At 44.5% G+C, this 15,074-nt stretch overlaps 1 protein-coding gene across 8 annotated transcripts in view; it reads right to left on the bottom strand.

The window, feature by feature from the left end:
- LOC108160508 (A disintegrin and metalloproteinase with thrombospondin motifs 5) overlaps positions 1–15,074 on the bottom strand; it is a 49,128-nt gene that overhangs the window by 32,993 nt on the left and 1,061 nt on the right. For all 8 annotated transcript variants that reach the window (XM_033392423.1, XM_033392421.1, XM_033392422.1 and 5 more), the window contains exons 2-3: positions 8,844–8,966; positions 2,785–3,225 (exon numbers count right to left, since the gene is read on the bottom strand). In XM_033392423.1, the coding sequence (XP_033248314.1) occupies positions 2,785–3,225; positions 8,844–8,912 (510 nt within the window). In that variant the 5' untranslated portion in view covers positions 8,913–8,966. The remainder of the gene's footprint in view (positions 1–2,784; positions 3,226–8,843; positions 8,967–15,074) is intronic.

Here is a 15,074-nt window from a genome sequence, read left to right as displayed (position 1 = left end):
TTCGAAACAGCTCTTAGCTGCGTTGTTTCTATGTTCAGTAGCAAGTAAGCACTTCCTTTCGAAGATTTCGTTGAGCGATCTCACGGTAAGGGGATTCCTTCTTCGATCCACTCATATTTTGGATCCTACTTGGTTCTGTTGTCCATCTACTTTCTCCTACGTATTTTCTTCCCACAACTTCTAGTGCACAGTTCCTACCTCCATTTACCCCACTGAGCGCTCCCCTTTTTGCCAGTTTCCATTCCGGGCATTCCACCTTATTTTCGGTATTTTGTGGCTGTGGCTGACCTTTGTGCGAGGCCTATCGCAGTCATCGATTGAATGCGGCAGTGGGAGTGCCCGGCAACGCCTTGTGTTTGCCTTTTGGTTTCGTTGCTCGTAATGCGGGAGAGGGGGAATGGGAATGGGAGTGGGAGTGGGAGTGGGAGTGGGAGTGGAAGTGGGTGTGGGAGGGACCAGGTGAAGGTAGGGTAGGCAGGGGGGGGCTTAGTTCGATATAGCACTGTGCAACAGGAGAAATTTCTCCGCACGAAATGGCTTGGTTTTGCGTTCGAGTGAAAAAGAGATTGCTCTCCGAAAGACTGTAATTATTTTTTCGCAATTAACTTTTTACTGCGAATCGATCAACAGAAACTGTATGCAAAAAATTTTCCTCACTCGGAGGTCGTTTCCGACCAAAATAAAGTAGAAACTGAGTCAGTTCTTGGGACCAGATATCAATGTTATATTATTTTTGGGTGCTTTTGCGGTTTGCCGGCAATGAATGGCCGACAGACAAAAAACACAACAGAATGCCAGAAATTAGAATAAATGGTTTTTCTTGGGCATTTTTTCGGTTCGCTGGTGCTCGGAAGGTCTCTGACAAAGTGCCGCCATTACCAAAAAAGAGCCAAAAAATCCAGCATGGAAAACATTGAAATTGTTGTAGTTATGTGGTCTATATCTTGGGGCCATTTGTTCGAGGCCTGACTGCAGCACGGCAAAGCACGGAAAAAACCCAAATACAAATAATTGCCAAGTCAGCGATACTCAGAGGAGAACAGAGGCCTTGCGTGGGTTGCCCAATCCAACATGCATCAAATACTGAAATAATACTCCTGCAGCTTGATTCGTTTTAATTAAAAGCAAAGACAAATCCCCAAAAAGAAGTGGCGGCAACATCGTACAAATCTTTCCGCATTTCACGGCGAGAGGCTTAACACTTGAATTATCACACATAAATCACAAAAAACAAAAACTAGGAAAACTGAAACAGCTTGAAAAAGTCCAAAGCTGAACAGACCACAGCCGCAAGAGTTCGGTCGGCGGGTTCATTTCTTTTTTCGTTTTGGCTGTCGTCTGACATGACATTTCACTTTCATTTCCGAAGTCTTGCGTCTTGCATTCAAAACTATTTTGTATGTGCTATCCTTTCCCCTCTCTGCGCCCTCTCTCCCCGCCAGCCACCCTTTCCCTCCAAGCCAACTGGCAATAAATGGTACGATCAATGGCATCGATTGCGCTCCATAGGAACACGCCCACAACACAGCAGGCAGCAGCCACAGCACTGGCATGAATAATGGACGACTGGGTTGCAGTACAATTACAGTATGTGTACAGGGCCTGCGGTGCCAAAAGAAAGTGAACTTTACTCGTAACTCCAGAAAAGTCACGTTCATGGCTCAAACCCAATGTTTGCAAACGAATTCGACTTGTATGGCACCTTGTAGGTGGAATCACCTGCTCTTAGCCATAAGTACATATACACAGATATATTTCTGAAAAGATCTTAATTGGGAACAATTTGAAAGAGAAATCCAGATCAAGGAACAACCTTAACGCGGCTCTTGGAACCGACTGAACCATGCTTTGTCCAACCAATTAATACCCTGTCTAGTTACCCTGTATCTAATTCAATCTGGAGATTTGTTCTCCCCAACTGAAACCTGCTCAGAAGTCATTTATATCCAAATCTATTATCTATACACAACTTAAGGTTCTCATCAACGGCATGATAATGGTATACCCTCTTCTGTTCAATACGAGTTGATTGATAAGTTGATTCCTCAAGCTCCTCAATGCTCCTGGCACACACTTGGACAAAAACCATACGTGATTAAAGCCAATCGGAATACAGACTAGGCGGATTTCCTAGGCGGATAATTTGTAACATTTCGTTTGTAATAAAACTTGTGTACACTTTTCATTCACACAATTACGTATAACAAATAAATTTAATTGCATTTGCGGTCTGAACAGTTTTGGTAGAGACACAAGAAGCGCGGCCTGCGTCTAATCTCTTTATCACTTGGCCAATTAATTTTGATTAGATACGAGTATGGGTACAGGCGCAGGCGCAGGCGCAGGCGCAGGCGCAGGCACTGGTATAGCTACAGATACAGATACAGATACAGATACAGATACAGGCAATAAAAGCAACGAGTGCCAAAGAAACAAAGGAGAGGCAAACGAAGAGAAGGAAAATCAAAGAAAACAAAACGAAATAAGTCTTTGGACGAAGCGCAGCTTGAAAAAGAGAGAAGAAACAAAAGAAACAACAGAGTAAAAATCTGCCTACCTCAAGCGGAAGTATGGCGAATCGGCAAATCAGAAAACGTACAAAAGCAAAAAGTGACTATGATCATTTTCTTATGTTACCCGCCCGCCGTGATGCAATCAATGAAAGTGCCGCAAAGACAGATACAATACGTATGAGGGGGAAGTGTGCAACAAGGCAATATGCCAGCTATTGGGGGCAGGGAAGCCAATGGCAGAGATTTCGAGTGAAATGCAACTCGGACTCACCTCCTCCTTGGGTATCTCCTGAAGGTCGAGGCCGTGGGTGGCATTGGGCTCGCCGCCCACGCTCCACATCCGCAGCTGGTGGGGCGTGTCCTTGAAGAGGCCCTTGGTTGGGCGCAGGGTGAGGTTCAGGTGGTGTCCGAAGGCGCTGAAGGAGACGTTGTGGGACTGGATGGCGCTGACATCGAGGCCGGACAGATGGTTGCCCCCCGAGGCCATGGCCTGGTGCTTCAGCTCGCTGTAATAGGAGTTCTTGCTGAGATCCTTTTTCACGTGGTGGGGCGGCAGGGCTGTGACCGCCCTACGGCTGTCGGAGATGCTGCGCCGCTGGCGCTGGTGGGGGTCGTGGTGCAGCAGCTGGACGACCTCATAGTGGGGCACAGCGTCGTGGCTGTCCACGTGGAAGACGGACTGCAGCTGCTCCGGCGACATGTATTTGTGCAGCTGAAACGACAAGGAGAAGGAAAACACTTGAGTTCGGTGAACAAAAATGCGTGCCCCGGGCAGTGGCAACAAATTGTAGCAATTGTTTGATGGTTAATTGAAAAATTATCAATAATTCAATGCAATAATCAAGTGTTTGTTGATCGTTGTTGAAACGGTCTCATGCGTTTATTCGGCTATTCGACTATTCGGCCTGTGTTTGCATTGGGCCGCCCCTCAAGTGCTATCTGGAGATTAACGACTAAGCCAAAGCCAAAGCCAAAGCCAGAGCCAGAGCCAGAGCCTCGGCTATACTCTGAGTATTCGTCTTCAAAAACTGGGTCAGGGTCAATGCGTTGTTTGATAGATTTCTCATAAAGTCACACACATGCTTTATGTGCTCGGAGTATATCTAAGTATTTCCGAGTCAAGCGAACCGCCAGAAACAGAAATTGAAAAAAAACAACAATCTTGTCCGTCTTGCGTGTACACTTTTTTCTTCTTATTTTTTGTATCTATATTTCGATTGTATTGTGTGGTCGCCAATAGTTCCCGAAATTGCGAAATGCAATTAAATATAAATTAATTTCATATTGTTATTAATGGATTTTCAATTTGTGGCCATTTGTTATTGCCTATGAATAGTCGCTGGCATTCACAGAGCACACTCATTCTGAAAGAGGATAGTTCTCCTTTCTGTTGGAAATCTGAGAGAATTATTGAATTATTATTGCTAAATGAATACTCATTCATGTCCGAGACGAATCATCCTATAGATACATATGTAGTTCCCCTGCCGTACGACCGAAGATAGCTCCATGCAACATGATTATAGCGTAATTCCAACTCAATCGATCCGAATGGAGCCTCGCTCAGAGCTATGCAAATCTTCACTGCATTCCCGCTTTATTTATCTGCCAAATCTGCATCTCACTTGCGACTACAATCAGCGAATAATCAGATCTGTTACAGGGCCAGAGCGGGGCTGACATTTCCTTAAAGAAGCGGTCAGAACGGCCCGGCAATGACAAAAGTCCAAGACAGCGAACTTCTTGGCTGGGCTGCAAGCGGTCCGCAATTTGGTCAAATTTCTTGCATTTATTTAGTCCGAAATGGCCCAAAATGAGTCAGAAATGGAGCTTAAGTGACGGCGAATGCAGACTCAAAAACCGAAGATGCAGACAAGGTAAACGAGATATAAGACTCACTTCTACAGCTACTCGTTCGCTGAGATGCCGCTGCTCTTGGCCATAACGGTACGGTCAGCATAATGATTCTTGTATAATTGAAACGCGAACCTCCGCAGTGGGCTTCCACTTGGAAGCATCATTTGAGGCAGGCAGGTGAACAAACGCCAGAAGAAAACCAAACGCAGGGGACGCAAACGCAGACAATGCCAAAGAGTTTTTACTTTCATTTGGAACGTGTTTCGACCACAGACAACAGTCGCACATGAGGCCAGGAGCCGAAGCCAAGCCAGCCAGCCAGCCAGCCAGCCAGGCAGCCAGGCAGCCAGCCAGCCAGCTGCTGCTGCAAATGAAGCAACTGTGGCCGCTACTGGCGAAGTCGTCGTTGTTGGCCCATTGAAAGTGAAACTGAAGCTTGGAAAAGGAAAACAGCAGACAAAAACGATGACGCGTTGAGCCACTCGTTGCCACTCGAGTGAGATTGTGATTGTTGCATCGAGTCGAGTGCAATCTTTGGTCTTGAATGCTCCGTTCGACACTAGGGCTCTTGGCCAGCACAACCAAAAGATGTGGAAAGTTTTGCACCTGCAACGAATTATCCAATATTCTTCAGTGCTCTCGCTAAACGATATGCAAATCCCGCTGTGCGGAACGGGAACGGCACCGGCAACGGCAACGGCAACGGCAACGGGAACCACACCCAGACACCAATCAACACTTAGCTCTGGCCCTTGTGGCCAATTAATTGCAATTAAAAACAAATGAGCCAGAGAAAAACTTCGATCAGCAATTACGAATTATGCAAAAAAGGCGGCATCCAATGAACAAGATCAGCCGCGGCGATTAGAGAGCCAGGGACGGAGCTCAGCTGGGAAGGGAACCCTGGGGAGCCTGAGGAAACCAATGAAGGAGCTCTGAAGATTTTTGGATAGTCCTGCACTACAGGTACTTAACATACACTCGAATGATCATGTTCAAATAAATTCAAATAAAATCTATCATTTTCAAAAATAACTGAAGCAAGAGCTTCAGAATGGTGGCAGACCCTACTGCAACTTGTCATCCGAATCGATTAGCTGGCAGTTTTTCAGTTGCTATTTGCGATCTGCGATTTACGATTTAGTAGATGCCACAGTCAGCGGCACCGGCACCGCCACCGACAGGCGCTGTTTACCCACCGATTTGTCCAGGCATAGGTTTGATTTTATTTTCGGTTTTTGCCGAGTGCAATGACGGATATTGTGAAATTGTTGCTGTTCGTAATTTGTACGGCTGGCTGTAGCGGAGCGGTCGAAGCGATGGCGATGGCTGACTCGGGCAATTACTGAAATTGTGTGAGATTACTCATACGCCCGGCAGACCACTCGAAGAGCGATACTCGCATATAACCGGCATGACGACGATGACGCCGCGACGGCGATGGCTATGGCTATGGCGATGGCGATGGCGACCAAGTGCAATCACAGTCAAGTCAAAGTAAAAGGTGTAGCCGCCATATTAACGCAAAAAGTGTGCTTCAAATTGGCTCTGGCTGAGGCCAATACACTTTTTATGGCATATGGCATATGGCCAGCGCCAGCGCCAGCCCCAGAGCCAGAGCCAGCACTGGCTAGAGTTGGTGTAAAAGCCACATTCAGTCTGTTGCAATGGTTTTCCTCTCTTTCTAGCCGGTCAAAGTCAACACCACAGCACCAGCAACAACCCCCAACTCGAAAAACAATCAAACAACCGATCGACGCACGAAAGAGTGTCACTCGACCTTTCGGATAGTCGCACACAAAGAAATTATTCACTTCAAAAGCAACGGCAACGGCAACGGCAACGGCAACAGCAACAGCTTGAAGATGGATCCGAGGACTGCGCAGGGTTGAGGGTTAAGGGTTGAGGGTTGAGGGTTGAGGGAACTGTTAACCATCCACCAAATTGCGATCGTGTGATTGGGCTTCGCTTCTTTCCATTTCCTTGGGTGTGTTGACCTTGCCGCCACGGCTGACAAGCGGCGGAAATTAGCAACTGCTTCTGTCGGCGCTAAATGTTCAGTACTTTCGGGTTTCCCCTCCCCTTCCCCCCCTTGTTTCGGGACTTATGGTTATGTCAAACATCAACAGAGTGTGAAAAGTTCAGGGTGTTACGACACCGCCGGCATGGATGGGTGGGGGGGGGGGGGGGGAGCGCACACTGAAACTGATGGCAATTTTGTGTCTACAAATATACTGCACACTGTACTGTAGGCCAGATCGACAGAGTGCTGAGTTTTTGGATAAGTATTCTTGGCCTGTTGTAGTTACAGAAAAGGAACGTACGAGTGTCCGCTGTGTAGAGCAAATAATTCAACTTAAACTCCATCAACTTCATTGTTTGTACGAATTTCGGTTCAAGCTGCCTTTCATAATCGAATATTTGACGTTCCGCTTGCGATTGCATAATCTCTTTATCTGTCGGCAATTACTCATGCACTGACATTCCACCCACCTCCACTCAGACACACACACGGACACAGTGGGGGAGAACGTGACCCCAGAACGGGACAGACACAGACACAGACGGAGACGGAGACGGAGGCGCAAGCCAAAGCCGAAACGCAACTCGAGCCGTTAAAAGTATCAGACAACTGCAGACTGAGACAAGAAACAGTGACAGCGGCAACAAACAAACCAAAAGCAAAGAATCGCAGGAGGAAGGCCACATCCTTGCGGACGCTGGAGCTTTTCATATCCTTCCGGATCCGTAGCTACGATTCGATATCGATGCAGCTTTTCTGAGCTGAGAGCTAAACCAACTAATACACATACATATGTACATAAGTAATTTGTATGATAGTACTATCAGCGATATATTTTCCTTGTTGGTTCCCTTGCCAGCTGCTCCGATTAGTTAGTGACTTATTTGCATAGAAACAGACAGACAACAGAATATCTAAGCTCTAAGCCCACTTTTCGGTACGGTAAAGCTTCCTTCTGTGCGTGGTAAATATCACAATCGTAATACCCTCTGCAAGGGTACTCTCATGAAGACAAACTGCAACGATCCTGCAGCAGGCACAGCGAATCGTGCCCTGGATGGAGCAAGCGACGCAAACAGTTCTTTATTTCACAATTAAAGGCTTAATTTATTTGGCCGGCCATTGATAGCCTCCGCCACGGAGGAAGGCGGAATGGGGTTTCTCATATATTTTTTCCTCATTTCTGACAGCACATGAAACATTAACAAGATCTGCAGCAGCAACAGCGGCTGACTCATGCATTTTGCTCCGATATTCTGGCTGTGATTTGCATGTTTTGCCTTGCTCGGCTGGGGGTCTCGTTACTTCAGTTTGAATAAGTTTGAATACTCTTCACGAACTTGTAAGGGAAAGCCACAACAAGAGCACGATTCTTATAAAAACATACTATCTGTCAGCTTTGCAGTATTTGGCTGAGGGAGCGTCTTTCTTTTTTCTGCATTTGGCATACGATATGTACATATTTTAGTGGAAACGATCGTGCTGCAAGGGTATGCCGTGCTTCGGCAGCCGAAGCTTGTTCTTCCTCCTGGTCATGCTTGGCTGCCATTTGAAGGGCCTCGTCATAGTTTTTGCTGTTGCTGCAGCTGTAGCTGTAGCTGTAGCGTGTCAACTTTAATTGCAGTGGAAGACGGAGACGAAGACGGAGACGGAGACGGAGACGGAGTCGGTTATGGGGCATCATGTTGCAAGCGCCGTTTATGTGACTACGGCAAGGCTATGGGTCGATGTCTCCACAAGCACGAACTTGCTCGGAAAACCAGCCAGAAGAAGTGATTAAGAAAATCTCTGCCAAAGCAATCAGCCATCGGGTCCATATGTAGATCAGCAAGGCGATAGTTGAGTCATCGAGAGCCGTCAATAACCATAGGGCTAGGGCTTTCTACCTCCAAAAAACACCCCAACGACGGCAGAAAAGTGAACGAAATAACAAAAACCACAGACAGACAAGCTTGAAGGGAAAGAGAGGGGGAAAGAAAGAGAGAGAAAAGAGATACTTGAAATAATTACAAGAACTTCTTACGCTTGACCTTGGGATACCGTTTTGTGGGCAAAGCTTTTTTTTTTCTTTGAGACAAACAAAAGCGCTGACCTGAGTCGGATTTCAATGAGACACTCACACAGACGCGCGCTGCCGTTGTGTTGGTGGCGGGCGAGCAGGCGAACGAGACTCTCTTCGGGTCGGTCCGCTCTGTTTTGTAATTGAATTAATGCACAGAAAATGTTTTGTTGTTTCTTGAAATGCTAATTACGCACAATGCGAATGACAATGAAGCCGCCGACTGGGGGCCGTTTGTTGCGGGGTTTTTCTTCGCTTTGTTAGCCTGTTGACTGTGGTAAGTGCCCCCAAAGGTTATTTGTATCGCATTGAATTGATTGATGAGTTCTGGGACTCGGCCTGAACGTGATCCGAGGCACTCGGCGTGCACTGGGAGTGCTGCTGTACTTACGTCTGGCTGGGCCTGGCATATCGTGATCGCCAGGAGTAGCGCTGTGATGAGGCCTAGTGTAGAGGACATTTTGCTGGGCAGCTCGCCTAGAGTGTGCTACAGTGTTTCCTGAAAACTGCTAACCTGAAAATGTAAGAAGTGGCAAAATCGATTAATAAACTGATTAAATAAAGGGGCGTAATCTAGTTGGTTTCTTACAATTTCTCCTTAAAGTTTTCTCCTTCTTACTTAAAGTGGTACTTCCCTTTTCGTACCTTATCCATTCTCTTCCACCGATTGCGGCATGCAAAACCTATTGAAAATTTCTGCCTTCCACCACCCCTGCTCTCTTGAACCACCCCCACACCTTTTGGTCATGCTCAAATGGACATTATTGCATTAAGCCAAGTACAGTAAGTACATGCCATCATCGACAGTGTTCGTCAACTGTTGCAACTGCATCGCTTCTACGAGTATGGCTGTTCAATTAATAATTGTATTTTTAGTAGCAAAACCTAGTTTTCGGACCCGTTGGCCGAGTAATTAATGGTTGCATAAAGCCAAGAAGCAAGCAGCAAGAAGCAAAAAGCAGCCTCGTGACGGTAAAACAATCTTGAATCGTCCGGCCCTGCTGATAGCTAATGATGCTGCTGTTGCAGCCTTTGCACATCCGCCCCGGCATCAAATGCGGCTAATTGTCAATAATGATGCAGCGATGCGTGGCAGGAGGCAAACAGCATCCCATTCCATGCCATGCCATGCCATGCCATGCCGGGCCATCGTATCCAAACCTTTTGACAAACCGACCAAGAAAACAAACAGAACTGACCAACAACAACTCAAGCAGCAGCAGCAGCAGTAGCACTGCTTCAGCAACTGCGATTTCATGTTGCAACTTCTCGGCGGCATTTACGACAAATTGCATGACATTTTATTTGCCCGCTTCCCCCTAAAGGTTTTGCACAACTTGCATGCAAATGATGCAAGATCTCTCATGGCCCGAATTCAATACAAAGAAAGTGTGGGCCCAAGTATCATTTGATTTTCCCCTCTGCCCTTCACCAGAGAAAACACAAACGATAAACGGAGGGGCGTTGGACATGGACTGCCACAGGCTACTGCTCTTCCGATTCTGAGCTCCAACCCAAGGTTAGAGCGAGAGTCGGAGCCAAAGACCTACACGTCTGCAAGAGAAAGTGAAATATCCCAAGTATTTAAGGTATTATTTCTGTTGATCACGAAAGAAAGGAACAGGAAAGAACAAAAGACTCAGGAAGCAAACTTCTTTAGTGCAAATATAACCATTTGCATTGCTGAAGGAAACCCGATACCGAGGTAAATCAGGTGCTCAATCCATGAACAAAACCAACCGAAAGTCGTACTACGAAAGTCGTAACCCGAAAAGTACTTATTTTGATTTATTAAATTTATTTCAGAATCATACTGTATCTATCCATCTATCTATCTGTATTGTGTCGAGCCATCGTTCTGGGTAGACTTTCGCGCAAATATGAAAATGAAAACAATTTAAAGGCATGCTGGAAGTCAACTCAAGTGTAGCTAATGAACACCGAATTATTGGGACTAAGCCCGAGGACAAAACGTGACGTTTACTAGTACAGTATCGCCTGTATCCAAGTTCCAAATAAGACAAGAAACAGAAACAGTTATGGGGTAAACAAAGGCAAGGTACTCTGCAGAAGCGGCTCAAGATGGCAGGCAGCTCCATTGAGTCGATCATTTGCATAATTAAGGTCGATTAGGGTCGAATCATTCGCCATATGCGTGCATGCATAGATCTGAGTCGCAGCCAGCTCAAGGTTATGGCTATGGCAAAACTATTTTTTGATTTGTATTCAATCTTGCATAATTGCCGCTCATATTTTTATATAATTGCTGGCATATACCTCCGCAAAAGGCGGAGTGAAGAAAAGATACGCATCATCAAATGTCAACCAGCTTCAAACAGAAGCAGAAACAGCCTTCCCCAAAAGTGTGGAAATGGAAATGGAATTGGAACTGTGCCAAAGACCATTGAAAGAGACAACAGCAGCCGCAGCCGCAGCCGCAGCCGCAGCGAGAGGCAGAAAGCAAGTTGCATCGTCAGCTTCCGCATAATTATGCCACCGACTACGAGTCGGCCAGCACTCGGCCATATATTTCAGTCTTTTTTCACTTTTATTTTTCGGCTGGCTTTTACCCCAGCGTCAGCGTCTGTTTCGGCTTTATGGGAATTTTTTTGTGTGGTTGATGGTTTTGGTTTTGGTGTTGGTTTTGGTTTTGCTTTTGCTTTTTCTTTCAGCTCCCTTGCTTTCTTAATGAATTTGCTGACACAACAATCTGCAGCGGGGCTGTTATATGTATGCGAGTCCGTCGCTGGCTGTTTCTGTTTTTAAGGGGCGTCAGCGTTTTACTTAAATTGACATTGACAGTCGGACTGGGCCAGCACCTCTCGCCTCCAGTCCCTTTCTTTCTCTGGGCCACGCCACCTTTTTCCCCCGCTCCAATAGACAGCTGACTTTCAGTTAATTCGGCTGCTGCCACCGCTGCTTCTGTTGGCGGATAGCCATCGTTTCAATGGTGAGCACCAGGGCCATTGACGACTACCTGGTGTGATTAGCTCTGCATTTCGCTTGATAATGAACTTAATTGATCATTTGCTACCTCGCACTAGTTCTGTCTCTGGGTCTGGGCAGAAACACCGCCCCCCAGCAGGGCGGATGAGCAATGCTGATCGGAATTAGCGCACTCCGCAGTTCAATTTCCCAAACCAAGACCCAAACCATTCCATACCCCACAAAGGCGACAAAACAAAGTTCAACTGTGCACATTTTGCACAACAGATAATATATGTTTCTCAGCTATGTACGTATGTATTTTGCAGACACAATTCGCTGCCAGTTGCAGACGGCGATTAAGTGGAGGTGGAGGTGGAGGTGGAGACGGAGACGGAGATGGAGGAAGAGATTACGTAAAATGTCTGTGACCTGAACTTTTTGTATTTGATCAACATTTTCAGCCTCTCTCTCTCTCTCTCTCTCTCTCTCTCTCTCTCTCTCTCTCTCTGTCTCTCTCTTTCCCTATCTCAGTTTTTGTGAATGTGTGTTTGGATAAGGGCGAGCGAATCTTTAGACCATTGTCTTGATCATTTTTATTAAACAATGGATGTGTGCTTTGGGAACTTGTACCTTGGGTCGGGTGTTGAAAATTTGGCCGACAACATCAGAAGCTGAAGAAACAGCTGTGCAAATGTTTTACATTGTTGCCCAGAAGCAAGAAAAAAAGCGAAACCTTAAAATATATGCTAACAAAATATTTGAATCTGTTTCTTCTGAGCACTATCTGAAGTCTGAGTTCGCTGACTGAAGTCATCAAAGATGTTGGCTTCCAAACCTGTTGCAGGGCCTTGGCTTTAGATGTTTGGAAATCTTTTGGCCGCAACATCTGTTTTCAGGCAAACTATTAATTTATGTAGATTATGCTCCTAGCCAAGAGAATCCACCAAAGAGAGCATCGTAAGCATGGGCTCACGCATAGCGGACCATACAGTGCGTATACGTAATACCATTAATTCAAAAGAAAGAGAGAGAGAGATAACAGTAAATAAATGCCTAAACCTGTTTGAAGAGATACTCATTAAGGGGCCATTAAAACAATGTGCAAATATTGAAAAATTGCATGAAAAAATGACGAAGAAGAAGAAGGCATGCAAAGAGAGGCAAAGTTGCGTATACGTAATATGGCAAAAATAATTAAATTTCAAGATGCGCAGGCAATGACAGCAGAAAAGAGGCAAAAACTAAGAAAAAAACAACATGCTGCATAAATCAATTATCTGGCCAAAGAACTGGCACCAACATAATTCGCACATTTTTTTATTTCGCTTTCAAAAATTGTCGGAGTTTCTGAATGAAAAATTTTTTGTGGCGGCTTATGTTTCGAGCTGCATTTCTCGCTTGCTGTTGCAATTACCGCTGCTCTTGTTATAATTTTCCAGCTGTTGTTACAACATGCAACAACAGCAGCCTAAGCTGATTGCGTGCTACGTCGACGTCAACACCAACGTCGCTGCTGCGGTTGAAGCCGGCAACTATCGGAAAAGTTGTAAACCGCATAAAAATGAAAGTGAAATTGAAATTGAAATTGAAGAAGACGTTGCCAGAAATGTTTGACTTAAGTTTAGATTTGATTTCATTTTGCTTTTGATTTTTTATTATTCCATTTTCCATTTTGTCTATATTTTGTACATTTTTTAACGTAAGCGTAAGCTGAACGGTTTTTACGGAAAATTACACATTTATATTATATTTGTATATTTTTAATTGATTTTAAAGTTGAAAAATTGGCACATTTCCTGTCTTAAGCTTGAATAAAAAATATACACTCGCAATATAAATAAATTTAGGCTTTGAACAAAGAATAATTTATCGAATATAACGCGAAGCTTGTTAGCTGATTAAATTATTTAATTTCTTTAGTTTCTATTGAATCGTTTGAACAAGACTACAATAAATACATCTCCCACTAAATAATAGCATAAAACCCTTTGGGGGGGGAAACAAATGCTTTCTGTGCAAGTGCAAAACAAACAAACTTGAGTACATTGACTACCCGGAGCGGAGCAACAGCCACTATTCCATATACGTATGTTAAGCAAATATGAGTAGCAGCAAACACTGACTGCTGAATGAATGTTGAATGGCAACAAAAGTAAAAATACGAACCAACAGGTTACTCGAGTTTCGTCTTCGAAACACAAGTAAATTAATGCCCGAAACAAATTGCATTTAACCCCTTGTGATGAATGAGACCTGCACTGGGTATTCAAAACATACCGTACATATGTACTATGCATGTACATATATTATATTTATATGGAATATGTCTCAAGAAACAGATTTATATAGAGACGTGTTAGGGCTGTTTGAATGACTTCCAAAGAATACCAATAGCATAGAAAGTTGCAGTAATCCCCCGTGGTCGACGGCCACCAGACAAAGGCGGAGGCAAAAGCTCAAAGCTTCTTTCTCTCTCCAGCTGGAGAGCTCGCCCGCTCTGCCACTCTCCAGCTGACTCTCTTGCACAGTCTTTCTCTTTGTTGAAATCAAAAACTGCAATAATTGCAATAGCAGAAACAACATTAAGGAGAGCAAAGCGTAGCGGGCAATAATAACTGTAGCAATATTACAAAATCGCGTTGGTCCGAGGCTCGAAAAGCACACCGAAATACCAATCCATACACCAACAAATACACACACACACACAGACACACACCACCGACAATGGGATAATAAGCCTACAACAACAGTGTGGCACGAAAAGTTGTTTCAGCGAAATAAAAAATATATAAAACAAAACCAGCTCCACTCAACCTCCACTGGAAAACAAGCCCATTTTGTGGGCCCAACTAAAACAAAAGTTTTTGTACATGTACTGGGTATGTATGTACATACATACATAAATATGTACATGCATATAGTATATCTGGGCTCCCCTCCCCGGAGCCGGATCCTGCTCTAGAGGTCTTGTTTATCCCACCCTCCCATGCCGATTGCTTACCAGAACTGTTGTTTCGCCCTCTGCGTTGCACAGATACGAGCATGTTCATATGTATGTTTGTAAAGATTAACGTATGAATCTTTGGAGTTCCATTCGGAATCCCCTCGGAATTGTTCTTAAAGATTGTACGAGTGTATGGGTATGTTCTCGATGTAGAAAAGTTCCATTGCCCTTTCCGAAGAAATGTATTTCTAACAGTTACCATAACGTTTTTTGTTTGACTAAGCAATTAGCAGGTCCGTCCATATTGGAATCGAAGCTCACGTATGAAGTAATAACTTGAACCAAAACTTGTCTGTAAATTAGTAAAATCCAACCAGGCAACTTTTTATTATATTTCTTATATGTATATCAAATTTTGATCCCCTTTTTGACTAATCTAGCGTAGTGACATGCCAGAGGAGATGTCCAGGAGGGTAAGAAGTCTGAGAACAGTGAAGAAGATCATGTGATGAATGGATTTGGATCTTACAAAAAGTACATACTAGGTAAAGGGTTAAATACATTTTCCTGAATAAAAGTATCAAAATTTTTACGATTACTTTCATCGATTTCACTTCGATTTCCGCATTTTTGAATCGGGTCTTCGAGTCACACCAGAATGGTTGTTCTCTATTGGTCATAAATTCCCTTGCTATCTCTTTTAGAACAGATCGAACTGGGAAATATTTTCCCAATAACTTACTGTATATT

The sequence above is a fragment of the Drosophila miranda genome, chromosome 3 (genome assembly GCF_003369915.1).
Source record: "Drosophila miranda strain MSH22 chromosome 3, D.miranda_PacBio2.1, whole genome shotgun sequence".
NCBI lineage: Eukaryota > Metazoa > Arthropoda > Insecta > Diptera > Drosophilidae > Drosophila > Drosophila miranda.
Note: the sequence above shows the minus strand (reverse complement) of the source record. Positions and strands in the feature narration are given on the sequence as shown.